Here is a 12,192-nt window from a genome sequence, read left to right as displayed (position 1 = left end):
CCGGGAGCCCCAGGCCCGCGCCGCCGGCTGTGCAGGCCCCGCCCCGCCCCGCAGCCCCGGCGCCCGTTGCCATGGCGCCCGTTGCCCGGGCCGACCCGGGGGACCCAGGCCCCGGCGCGCCGCGCTCTGTGCGCTCACCGCGCCGCTCCGCGTTGCCGAGGCGCCCGTCTGCCGACCGCAGGGCGCGCCCCGCCGAGGGCACAGAGCCTGGCCGCGGGCACGCGGGGCGGTCGGAGCGGAGCGATGGGGGCGTCCCGGGCCGCAACACGGACTTCGCCCCGGCCGCAGCCGGAGTCCACGGCGCGGCCGCGGCGCGGCTTCCACAACACGCTACTCTTCTACTGGAGGAAGCGGGAGCGCCGCCACGGACGACGCAAGCCGGGCTCGGGACGCGGACCGAAGCCCGGGAGCCCGGCCAGGACCCGGGTCGCCAGCCCCGCGCCCGCGCCCACCCGCACCCCGGCCTCAGGCTCGGCCGCCTCTCCGGCGCGCTCCGCAAGCCCCGGACCCGGCCCCGCCCCCCCGCCGGCAGCCGGCCCCGCCCCCGGCCCCGCTCCCAGCTCCAGCCCGGCCTCCGCGCCTGCGCCTGCGCCCTTGCCCGGCTCCTGTGGCCGCGCCCTGGCGGCGGCGCGCGCGCTGGCCTGGAGGCCGACTTGGAGGCCCCTCTGGAGGCCCAGCTGGCCCGGCAGGCCTTGCGCGGGCAACATGGCGGCGCCCGGCGAGCGGAGCCGCTCCGGCGGCGGGAGCCTTTTCTCCTTCCTGCCCGGCGGCGCGCGCTCGGAGGTGATGGACGACCTGGTGACGGACGCGCGCGGCCGGGGCGCGGGGCGGAGAGATGCGTCCGCCGCAGCCTCGGCCCCCGCGCCGACCCCCGAGCCCCAGGTCGCCGAGGACCCTTCCCGGAGGCGGCCCTGCCGGGCCTGCGTGGACTTCAAGACGTGGATGCGGACGCAGCAGAAGGTCAGATGCCCCTGGGGAGCCCGGCCTGCAGCCTTTCAGCCGTTCGCGCGCGGGGTCGCGCCCGGGCGGGGCGGGGCGCGGCGGGGGAGCCGCGTGGGCGTCGGGCCCCGGACACGACCTGCCCTGACCCTTGGTCGGCCTCCGCCCGCAGCGGGACGGCAAGTTCAGGGAGGATTGTCCTGAGGATCGCGAGGAACTGGGCCGCCACAGCTGGGCTGTCCTGCACACCCTGGCCGCCTACTACCCCGATCTGCCCACCCCAGAACAGCAGCGAGACATGACCCAGTTCATACATTTATTTTCCAAGTTTTACCCGTGCGAGGAGTGTGCTGAAGACATCCGGAAGAGGTGAGTGTGTCTACCTTGCCTGTCGGCGGCGGAGCTGTCCCACCTGGAGCCTGGGGCCCCTGCTGATGTCATAAAGGGGCAGCGGTGGCCGCGGCTTGCCCAGAGCAGGGGCCAGCTAAGCCGTCTCCTTTCCCCTCAGAGGCCCAGCTGCCTGGGGCTGCTGCTGAGGGCTGCTGCTGGGCACTGCTGCTGTCGCAGCCAGAAGGCTCCTGGTGGGGCTTCACGTACAGAGGTCCCTGCTTGGAACTCCTAGGGGCACGGGCAGGTGGATGAGTCCACTTTGCCTGACTTCTATAGCAGGACTGCTGCATGTAAGGCTTGAGAACCCACTGCTTTTGCTCCCAGCAGCCACCTTTCCTTCACTGGGGAGCGCAAGAGCTGTTATTTGGCACCCACAGGTGTTTCTGGCCTGGATGCGGGGCCTGGGGCAGCCCTTGCCATTTGAACCTGGGCAGTTAGAACAGGTCTCTTGCTAGGCTGAGGCCCAAGGGCCCCAGGTGCTAGCAACAGGTCTGGTTTCCAGTTATGCCTTTGTGCTGGCGCCACCCCTTTCACACACTGCCCGGGGCCAGGGATGCTGGGGTGAGGCTTCCTGATTGTTACGAGGTTGTAAAGTTGCATGAGGTTGTAAAGTTGCATGACGAGTGCCTTAATGTCTTGGGTTTACTGAGCTCCATAGATAAGGGGTTGAGCAGGCCTAGGAGTGGGCCAGTGGTGGACAGAGCAGGATCAGGCCTGTTCCGGGCATGCCTACCTCTCAGAGCATGAGAGGGCTCATGGGTGTAGCTGGCAGCAATACCCAAGCTCTCCTCCCTGGATCCAGCAGGCAAGGAACTGATGGGGTAGGGGCAGTGGGGCCACTGCCTGTCCCCATCGTCACATGCTTCCCTCACACAGGATATGCAGGAACCAGCCGGACACGCGCACTCGGGCCTGCTTGACCCAGTGGCTGTGCCGCCTGCACAATGAAGTGAACCGCAAACTAGGCAAGCCGGACTTCGACTGCTCACAAGTGGACGAGCGCTGGCGCGATGGCTGGAAGGATGGCTCCTGTGACTAGATAGTGGCCGGCAGAGCTGTGGAACAGCAGTCCGGGCCTGCGGGCAGCCTGGCCAGAGGGGGATGGGGCACTCATTAAAGTGCATCAGAGCCAGAGCCTGTTGTGTCTCAGTTGGATCGTCCCCAGAGACTGCTCATGGGGCCCTTTCCTCTTAGGTTTGTAGTCAGAGCAGAGGTGCCTGCTGCAGACACCTCGACGGCCCTTCCTCAGCCAAGGCCCCGTGCGGCTGTAGGTGAACGAGAGGGAGCAGCCCAGGCTGTGCCTTACGTTTGGGATGTGGTGTCCTGCTCACCCCACACCCTGGTGCCCGCTTCCCTACACAGGAATGTGACAGGCCTGCTAGGGCTCCCTGTCCTGCTCCTTGAGGTAGACCATTGTCTCCCAGCCATGACCGTGTAGCAAGGGCCGGCTGCAGTGACTGTAACTCTACAGGCTGTGTGCTGTTTGCAGTTCAGAAAAGAGGTCTGGGGGTTGAGCTCTCCTCCCTGCTCAATGTCTACAAGGAAAGCACAGGCAGGCTGCTTCTCTGACAGTCCACCAACGCTGCTGCCCGCCTCCCATCCAGCACATACCTGTACCAGGCCTGTCAAGAGGCTTTGTGGAACCAATCTCAGAGCTTGAAACCAAAATAAAATAATGGAGGAGTGGCCAAGGGCGTGGCTTCGGTGTGTTTTGTGTCAAACTTGCCGTGGTGGACAGGGCTTGCCCTTGCTGCTCCAGGCAATGGCTTCCATTTGTCCCAAGTTCTGCTCCATAGGAGGAGGGCAAGGTCCCAAGTGCAGAGGCAACCTGGGAAGTCCCAGGAACAGCAAGGAAGCCGAGTGCTGGAGCTAAGGAGGGTCAGGGGTGAGTGGGAGGTCAGATGGTACATAGTCTTCAAGTGCCCCACAAGGACTTTGTTTTAATACCTACCTTCTGTGGCAGGAAAGTCGTGGAGGATTTGGAGTAATGGCAAGGAATGGCAAGATGACTTCCGGGAGGGACGCCTGGGGGGCTCAGTGGTTGAGCGCCTCCCTTTGGTCCAGGGCGTGATCCCAGGGTCCTGGGATCAAGTCCCGCATCGGGCTCCTTTCAGGGAGCCTGCTTCTCCCTCTGCCTGTGTCTCTGCCTCTCTCTGTGTGTCTCTCGTGAATAAATACAATCTTAAAAAAAAAAAAAAAATGACTTCTGGCAGGTTCCTCTGGCTCCTGAGCTAGGATGAGGCAGGAATGGGGGAGAGCAGGCACCCTGTGGCAGCTGAGTGGGGAGTTTGCCCCAGGGTGGGTCAGAGCAGAGCTGCCAAGAGAAAGGAGCCAGAGTTGACCGTGGGATTCAGGCCCTAGTGGCAGGAGGATGCTCTCCGTCCCCTGGAGAACGCTGTAGGTGGAGCGGGCATAGGGCTGACCTGCCTCCAGCTTTTGGGCCTTCCCAGATCTGCTCAGCCACACCTGTTCCCAGGCTGGGCTCCCAGCCAGAATGGCCTAGCAACTGTACGTATGCCCCATCGACGGTTCCTTGGCACCTTCACCCAACTGGTGCCGCATCGGTTCTGACTTCAGCAGGGCCTCCCCAGGGAGGACAGTGATGCAGAGATTGGAGGCAGGGAGCAGCCAGCAGAGAATTGTTCCTCTCCACCCTCTCTTGATGGACTGTGCCCAACATGTGGCCTTCTTCTGGTCTCTCCCAAGTCACCTGCTAGTGGGAGAATCAGCCAGCTTCTCTAGGGAAGCCGTGGTTGGCCCAGGAACACCGCCTGGATATGCTTTCCCTCCTGCCCTCCCTCACTTCCCTCTTTCCCTTAACTCTGGCTTCCTGGATGTTTCACCCCCGCCCCCCCCAATCCAGGCTAAATCAAGCGGGACCGTAGTCTGAGATGAGGTTTTGGCTCAAGCTGTCAGCACGCAGACCAAGGGCGTGCGCCAAGAGGAAGGAGAAAAGCCCCAGGATCATGCCCTGGGGCCTCCAAAGTTTAGAGGTTACAGGAGCTCACAGGTTGGACCAGAAGAGAGAACCCCAAAAGGGTAGTGAGAAAGGGCCAGTGACATAGGGACGTGAAGAGAGGGTGACCTCCAGAAGCATTTCCAGGAGTGTGGGAGCGTCAGAATTACCCCTGGGACTAAAGGGGCAGTGGATGCTGCTGAGGACAGGCTGGAGCTATTCCAACAGACGAGGGTGACAGCCTGGATGCAGTGTCCTGGCCTCGGGAGTGGAACCTCTGGCCACACCTGCCCTGAGACAGGTTCATGGGGTGGACCAGGCGTCACCTTCCGTCCCAGCTCTTCACTCCCCAGTGTGATGGAAGAACTCGGCCAGCTGCCTATTCGTGGAATGAAGACCCGGTAATAACAATCCCTACCTTCCACGGGGGGTGGTGAAGTGCCTGGCACTGCAAACTCCCAACAATTGCAAAGTTTTCTGTCAATGCCCTGGACAGAAACAGCAGTCATCCGGGACCCTGCCAGGCTGGCCAGGAAGGAGCACGAGGGAGGGACCCTGTCTAACTTGGGCTGGGGGATCTGCAGAACAGACCCAGTGGGGCCCCAGCTTGGCCAAACGCCACATCATCTCCCCAGCTTCTTCCCACCCCTGGCCCCAAAGCAAACGGGCCGGAAACAAGTCCGCTGGGGAGACCCCGGAGTGTGAAGGCTGAGTGAGCGCCCTTGGAATGACCGAGAGTAAGCGGCAGAGATGTCCCTACCCCCCCATGCTGGCCTGCGGGCTCTGGCCTCCGGGACAAGGGCCTGGGGGGCGGGGGGGGGGGCAGAGGCCTTCCCCGCCCTGTCAGGGAGGCTAGAACCCTCTTCAGGAGAGGCCGGCGGCACGGAGGGGGGTCACAGGGAAGGGTCCAGTACCCGCTCTCCGGTCCGAGGGAGTCGGGTTCCCGTCCCCCGAGGGTGGCGGTGCGGCTCCGTCACCCGTTCGCTCCGCGGAGAGCCCGGCGCAGAGGGGCGGGGCGGGCGGTCGGGGTCCCGGGGCTGCAGCGGGGCCGAGCGCAGGGGCCCGGGAGGGGCGGTGCAGGCGGGGCGCGACGGGGCCGCGGGCTCAGCCCGGCTCCAGCAGGTGGGGGGGCAGGGGCGGGGGGCGGGCCCTGCGCCGCGCGGACCAGTGGGCGGGGGGCACCGGCTCGGCCCCGCCCCGCGCGCCCCCGCCGCGGTCGGCGCGCGCTCTCGGGCGGCAGCGGCGGCGGCGGCGGCGGCAGCGGCGGCTCCGGCAGCACCCGGCGGCCTCGGGCGGGGCCGGACGGACAGACAGACAGAGGGCGCGGGGGGCGCGCGTCCCTCCTGGTCTGGCCATGGAGGGAGCCTCGTTCGGCGCGGGCCGCGCGGGGGCCGCCCTGGACCCAGTGAGCTTCGCGCGGCGGCCCCAGACCCTGCTGCGGGTCGCCTCCTGGGTGAGTGGCCCCGGCCCCCGCCGCGCCCCCCTCGTCCCCGCCGCCCCTCGCCCCTCGCCCCCCCTCGCCCCTCGCCCCCATCCTCGCCCCCATCCTGGTCCCCGCCGGCCCCTCCCCCGCCGGCCGCAGGTTGGGGTGACGTCACCGGGCAGGGCGCGCCCACCTGCGGAGGTGGGGGCCGACGGCGCCCGCCGGGACCTTGAGAGGTCACCGGCCGCCGCCCCCGCCTCCAGTCCCCCGAGGTCTGACGCAGCCCCCTGCCTCTGCGCTCGCTCCGTCTTTCCTGTTCTCACGACCTGGAAGCGGACACAGGGGCGGGGACGCGAGTGGGCTCGAGCTCTGCGCCGCAGCACGCGGAGGGGCCGTGGGAGCCGAGGGGAGCGGGCGGCGCTTACACCGTCTTCTCCCGCACACACGTCCTCCAGGCTCCTTCCAAGGGAGCTGGCCCTTTCCCAGGCCTTCCAGTTGCAGTTGTGTGTGTTTGGGGGTTGGGGGTGCTCTGGGATCCCCCGGGCGGGGCAGCAAGAAGGGGCTCTGCACTGGGAGGGCTGCCTGGGGGAGGTGCGGGAGGGCCAGATTTGGGGACAGCCCAGACGACTGGGGCATCCCTAGGCCAGATGGCCAGCTCCTCCTTCCCCCCTCTCCAGGCAGGAGAGGAGGTGGGTGACGGAGTCTGGGTTTTATTTAGCCAGTGGCACCTGGTGTCCGCGGGACCTACGCCCTGGTCTTCAGGAGAGAGATGCCCAGGGTGGCGCGATTAGGAAGTAGGAACCCTGTGTTCTGGTGCCAGCTCCGCTCCGACCTGTGGACCACTCTGGGCGGACATGTCCATGCCCTGCACCTGGGCTTCCCTCTGACACCATCTCAAGGAGCTGGAGAGGGAGAGGAGAGAAATGAAGTTGAAACTGGAGGTCTTTTTTTAGAAACACGGGGCTGCCCAGAGTTGAAGGAGCAGCATCTGGTTTAAAATGATTGTGGTCCAGAAGCGCCTGGTTGGCTCAGTCTTTCAAGCACGGGACTCAGGGTCATGAGTTCAAGCCCCACATTGGGCACGGAGCCTACTTTAAATAAATAAATAAAGTGTAAAATGACTGTGTTGCACCATTTACCTGCCTTCCACCCATTGTGGTAAGGGGATGCTGAAGTTGACTGAACCCCGGAGGTCAACAGTATCACCTTTCTTTTTTTTTAATTAATTAATTAATTTATTAGAGAGGGAGAAAGAGAGCAGGGAGGGCAGAGGGAGAGTGAAAATTTTGAGCAGACTCCCTGCTGAGCTGAGCACGGAGCCCTACTCTGGGCTTGATCCCATGACCCACAGGATGACGACCTGATAGAAATCATGAGTCAGGCCCTCAACTGACTGAGCCACCCAGGTGCCCCAACAGTATCACCCTCTGAGCCCAAACACTTATGGTGCGACACTCAGTCACTTGGGCTGTTATCCCTTGGGTGCTGGGTGGGCATTATTTTCCTGGCCCCAACACTGCATGCACTGTACTCGGCATGTTAGGAAGCAGGGCCCCACAGCTCCCAGGTGCTAGGGGTGGGTTCGGTGCCGGGCCTGGGAGACAGCTGTGCCACTGCGCTGGCTCTGCTCCCCCTGTGCTCTGGCCCCCTCTTCTCCGCCCCTCCTCCCACAGCGCCACCCGCTGGAGCCTAGAATCACTGGTCCAGGTGAAGCCTCGTGTTCCTACTTTTGGAGGCCCCCGCCCCCCCCCCCCCCCCCCGCACAGGACCAGTGACCCAGTTTGAATGTCAACCCCGTCTTTTATCAGCCAAATGACTTCGCTAATTGGGGCCCCACCTCCCCATCATAAAGGGGATCACAGTGAGCCCTTGTGGTTTGTGGGGAGGATTCTACGAGGAATGCGGGTAAAGAAGAGGTTTTAAGCATAGTGCTGGGCATAGTAGATACTCCATAGGACATGCGGTCCATAATTTTTAAATGCGCGGGGGACTGAGGGAGGGGTGCCCGAAGCCCCCGACCACAGATGGGCCCCGCGCGGCCGGGAACGTGGAGACCGGCTGGAGGGCATGAGCACCGCGGTGGGTGACAGCGGGAAGGAGACCCCCGCGGGGCCCTGAGCGCCGCCCGCCGCCCGCAGGTGTTCTCCATCGCCGTCTTTGGGCCCATCGTCAACGAGGGCTACGTGAACACCGACAGCGGGCCCGAGCTGCGCTGCGTCTTCAACGGGAACGCGGGCGCCTGCCGCTTCGGCGTCGCGCTCGGCCTCGGGGCTTTCCTTGCCTGCGCCGCCTTCCTCCTGCTCGACGTGCGCTTCCAGCAGATCAGCAGCGTCCGCGACCGCCGCCGCGCGGTGCTGCTGGACCTGGGCTTCTCAGGTGGGCGGGGCGGGGCTTGCCGTGCGAGTGGAGGCGTGACCGGCGGTGGGCGGGCTTTCCGGGCTCCGCGGGGGCAGCGCTTTGCCGAGCGAGGGGGGCGGGGCGGGGCGGGGCTTGCTGCGCGTGTGGAGGCGTGGCCGGCGGCGGGCGGGGCTTGCGCGGGGCCGTGGTCCGGGGCGGGGCCTCGGCGCGGGCTCCCCCGACCCGCCGCCTGCCCGCAGGGCTCTGGTCCTTCCTGTGGTTCGTGGGCTTCTGCTTCCTCACCAACCAGTGGCAGCGCACGGCGCCCGGGCCCAGCACGCTGCAGGCGGGAGACGCGGCGCGGGCCGCCATCGCCTTCAGCTTCTTCTCCATCCTCAGCTGGGTGAGTGCGGCCGCGGGGCCGGGCCGGGGCGGGGTGGGCGGGGTCGGTTCTGGCTGACCCGGGCTCCCCCTCAGGTGGCGCTCACTGTGAAGGCCCTACAGCGGTTCCGCCTGGGCACGGACATGTCGCTCTTTGCCACGGAGCAGCTGGGCACCGGGGCGGGTCAAGCCTACCCCGGCTACCCGGTGGGCAGCGGCGTGGAGGGGACGGAGACCTACCAGAGCCCTCCCTTCACCGAGACTCTGGACACCAGCCCCAAGGGGTACCAGGTGCCTGCCTACTAGTGGCCGGCAGGCCCCCACCAGGGTTCCACGGCTGCCACCAAGCCAGGGTCCAGGGTTTCCCGGGACCCCCCTCAGGTCCTCCTGGCCTAGCGCCAGGGACAGAGAGGGTGGCCACTGAGGGCTGTCTGGGGCCAAGAGAAGGTAGCCCCCAGGGTGCCTAGGGTGCCCCCCACCCCACGTTCCCCCTGTCCCTTTAGTCGCTGACCCCAGGCCTTAGGTCGGGATGTGCAACCCTGGACATGTGTCCTCCAGCCTAGTGGATCAGCCTGGGAGGGGGCCATTTCCCTGGTGAGCCAGCTAGCCTGTGGCTCACCTGTCCACCCTGGGGTTAGGGGTCTCGCTGCCCTCCATAGCTAGGGCGGGGGCTGGCCCCGGGAGCACGGGCACTGTTCCCACCCCATGTCCCCCGGGGCCGTGACTGTCCCTGCTCGTGTTGTGGCGGTTCACCCCGTGGGGCTGTGTGCACACTGTCCGGAGCCTCCAAGCGTTTGCTGTCACAGGCTCACTAGAGTAGCCTGGTCCCGTTGATGTTGTGATTGTGGTCAGGTCTTCGGGCTTCACCTCATAGTTCCCTGCAAGCAGCCCCGCTGTCCGTAGCCTCTGCTCCTGTCCCGACTTGTCTAGGCCCAGGAGCCTGCCCGGGTGTGGGCACTTTTGGCTAGGAAGGCACAACATGGCTGCATACAGGCCTGGGCACCGGCCCTCTCCCACCCCAGCAAGAAGGTCTTGTCCAAGGGAGGCTTAGGACACCTGGGGGCCTGGCAAAACAGGCCCCTCACAAGGAAGGAGGCCTGAGGTTGCACATGCCCACCATGCCCTGGACTGGCCCATCTGTGCAATCCCTTTTTCCCTTGGCTTCCTGGACCAGCCCCTCAGCACCCTGCCCTGCACTCTGTTTTAAGGCGCAGCCTGAGGTTGGGGTCCCTCTGTATAGCTGACTACTCATGCATTGCTCGAAGCTGGCTTTTCACATTCTGTCAATACCAAATGCGGTTGCCACCTTCCATTCTCGCAGACAGGCGCCTCCCTGTGGAGTTGCAGTTGGGTGACAACCCTGTACATTGTAGCATAGACCAATTCTGTGTGAGTATTTAAGTGAACATGTTTACAATTTTTGTATATATGGATCTTTCTCTCCCTCTTCTGAAAGAGCAATCAGTGATTGTGTATCTTCAGTGTCCCATGTTTCAACTGCAACTTCTTTACAATAAAAGACTGTTAGTGAGTTTACCTGGCACAGACACTGCTTGCAGAGTCGTTTCTACTCCTGCCCCCGTGGGTGCCCAGAACCCAGGAAGGGGCAGCAGGTGGAGGCTGGGCTGATGCCTTTCTTCTGAGGGTCCCTGAGGCCCCCACCACACATCCCCCTGCTGTGCTGCTGGACAGCTCAGAGTGGACTCTCTGAAATGCTGGGGGAGACGCCCGTCTCTCCTGTTGAGAACAGCAGGAGGATTATTTCCTGTTGCGGCACATGTCTCGGCTCCTTCCTCAGTCCACCGGTTGAGCTTCATCCCACATTCTTCAAGGATAGTTTTATTGGGAACATAAATGTGAAGTCCTATTGCTTACAGCGTTGAAAGGATTCCAGCATGCTCCTTTAGGATCCTGTACTATTGACCATTACTGTTTGTATTTCTCCATAGGCTATCTGCTTTTTCTCTTTGGTAAAATGTATTAAGGTTTTTTTTTTTTTTTCCTGAGTTGTGTTCTGTCGAGATGTGGCTTTTCTTTTTTTTTTTTTTTTTTTTTTTTTTTTTTTTAAATTTTTTTTTTTAAATTTATTTATTTATGATAGGCACACAGTGAGAGAGAGAGAGGCAGAGACACAGGCAGAGGGAGAAGCAGGCTCCATGCACCGGAAGCCCGATGTGGGATTTGATCCCGGGTCTCCAGGATCGCGCCCTGGGCCAAAGGCAGGCGCCAAACCGCTGCGCCACCCAGGGATCCCGAGATGTGGCTTTTCAAAGAATTATCTTAGTTAGTGTTTTTTTTCTTTTTTGGAACAACCGTTTGAGATTTTATTTATTCATGAGAGACAGAGAGAGAGGCAAAACACAGGTAGACAGAGAAGCAGGCTCCTGCAGGGAGCCCAATGTGGGACTCAATTCCAGACCCCGGGATAACACTCTAAACCAAAGGCAGGTGCTCAACCACTGAGCCACCCAGATGTTCCCGAACAACCATTTTTAAGTAATCTCCACATTCAATGTGGGGCTTGAATTCACAACCCAGTCTGTGATCAAGAGGCACACCCTCCTCCAACACGGCGCACCGGGTGCCCAGTGTGTGTTCAGTTTTCTTTCTCCATTGCGCGGAAACGCAGTCATTTCTCCCCACATCACCACCTTCTGTTCTGGGACCCCAGCATGTGCTCCGTGCAGCTTCCAGAGCCGCATTCCTCAACCAGCTAACTCAGCCTCTGGAGATTTCCCCAGCTTCGTCTTGCTTGCTTCTGAACCCAGCTACTGGGTTGTTTTTGTTTTGATCAGTTATTTGCTCATTTCTAAGATTTCTAACTAGTTAATAACATCCTGGCTGAGGGCAAGTGGCCTGAGAAGCGTCCCTGGGGCTGGAATGCTGGCTTTGCCACATCCAGGCAGGGCTGTCTTGGGGAAATGTTCCAACTTGTGTGTGCCCCAGGCCCCTCTTCTGTAGTTCCAGTCACAGGGGTGGACAGAGGAGCCGGGCCGGCACACGGGCAGCCCCGAGCGGGGCTGGCACACAGCAGGCACCGCTTCAGTGCTGCCTTGTGCGACTGTGGTCCTTGCTTCGTTAAGAAGAGCTCGTTTTCAATGTGGTCAAGGACATACCCCATTCTCCCGATTAGTCTTCTGTGGGGCTGGCTGTCCTCGGGTCTGCAAAGGCAGAGGGACAGCTGCAGGGGCCACTGGTGACCCAGGGAAGGCAAGTGGCTCTACACGGCCCAGTGGAGGGTGAGGAGGGTGAAGGCTCTTGTGTGCGGTTGGGCCGAGCCCGGCCATCACCCACCATCACCCACAAGCACCGCCGCGGTCCCAGGCACAGGCAGGCAGCGCCACGTACCCCTGGCCCCTCATCATCGTGGGTCCCCCTTCCTCACGTGCAAAGACATGTTTCTTCTCATGTAAGGACATTTTCTTTGCCTTATTTGGATGTGGCTAGAACTGTGTCTAGAACTGTTTTTTACGGTTTATGTGTGTTTAGGGCAGAAAGCAGCGATTTCTCTGGTCCCCTTTCAGAATACGGAGTCCAAATAATTAAGCGCCCATTATTTCCTGCAGAATTTCACATGCTCGTTCCACTGCTTCTGAAGTGCTCTTACCTGTGAGAGCTCTTTACTAGTCTGTGGGTGCAAACCTTGAGTCTGGGGGCTCCCACGTCCTGGAAGGAGGCTTTTACTGGGGATACGAGCACAGGGCAGACATGGCTGTGTCTATTCCTGGAAGGCCCGGGCAGCACCAGATCTCCAGGACCGGGCCCC

General features: G+C 62.5%; 2 protein-coding genes across 3 annotated transcripts; both read left to right on the top strand.

The window, feature by feature from the left end:
* The first annotated feature begins 56 nt into the window (after positions 1-56).
* Positions 57-3,020, top strand: GFER (growth factor, augmenter of liver regeneration). 2 transcript variants are annotated; one of them, XM_025416973.3, is made up of 3 exons: positions 647-960; positions 1,112-1,308; positions 2,206-3,020. In XM_025416973.3, the coding sequence occupies exons 1-3, from the start codon at positions 706-708 to the stop codon at positions 2,366-2,368; spliced, it is 615 nt and encodes a 204-aa protein (XP_025272758.1). In that variant the 5' UTR covers positions 647-705; the 3' UTR covers positions 2,369-3,020. The 2 variants fall into 2 exon arrangements, with proteins under 2 accessions (XP_048967472.1, XP_025272758.1); XM_049111515.1 differs by lacking the exon at positions 2,206-3,020 and having other exon boundaries at positions 57-960; positions 1,112-1,314.
* Positions 3,021-5,523: 2,503 nt separating this feature from the next.
* Positions 5,524-9,971, top strand: SYNGR3 (synaptogyrin 3). Its single transcript, XM_025416972.3, has 4 exons — positions 5,524-5,738; positions 7,847-8,084; positions 8,306-8,448; positions 8,523-9,971. Exons 1-4 carry the CDS (start codon positions 5,640-5,642, stop codon positions 8,730-8,732), a joined length of 690 nt encoding a protein of 229 aa, XP_025272757.1. The 5' UTR covers positions 5,524-5,639; the 3' UTR covers positions 8,733-9,971.
* Positions 9,972-12,192: the final 2,221 nt, after the last annotated feature.

This window comes from Canis lupus, chromosome 6, assembly GCF_003254725.2.
Source record: "Canis lupus dingo isolate Sandy chromosome 6, ASM325472v2, whole genome shotgun sequence".
Taxonomy (NCBI): Eukaryota; Metazoa; Chordata; class Mammalia; order Carnivora; family Canidae; genus Canis; species Canis lupus.
Note: the sequence above shows the minus strand (reverse complement) of the source record. Positions and strands in the feature narration are given on the sequence as shown.

Excerpts from the sequence above, each read along its gene's own strand:
- GFER (XM_049111515.1), top strand. The coding sequence starts at position 72 with ATGGCGCCCGTTGCCCGGGCCGACCCGGGGGACCCAGGCCCCGGCGCG. Across the intron at positions 961-1,111 it reads GGATGCGGACGCAGCAGAAG|CGGGACGGCAAGTTCAGGGA; the intron begins GTCAGATGCCCC and ends CTCCGCCCGCAG.
- SYNGR3 (XM_025416972.3), top strand. The coding sequence starts at position 5,640 with ATGGAGGGAGCCTCGTTCGGCGCGGGCCGCGCGGGGGCCGCCCTGGAC. Across the intron at positions 8,085-8,305 it reads GCTGGACCTGGGCTTCTCAG|GGCTCTGGTCCTTCCTGTGG; the intron begins GTGGGCGGGGCG and ends GCCTGCCCGCAG. Across the intron at positions 8,449-8,522 it reads TCTTCTCCATCCTCAGCTGG|GTGGCGCTCACTGTGAAGGC; the intron begins GTGAGTGCGGCC and ends GCTCCCCCTCAG.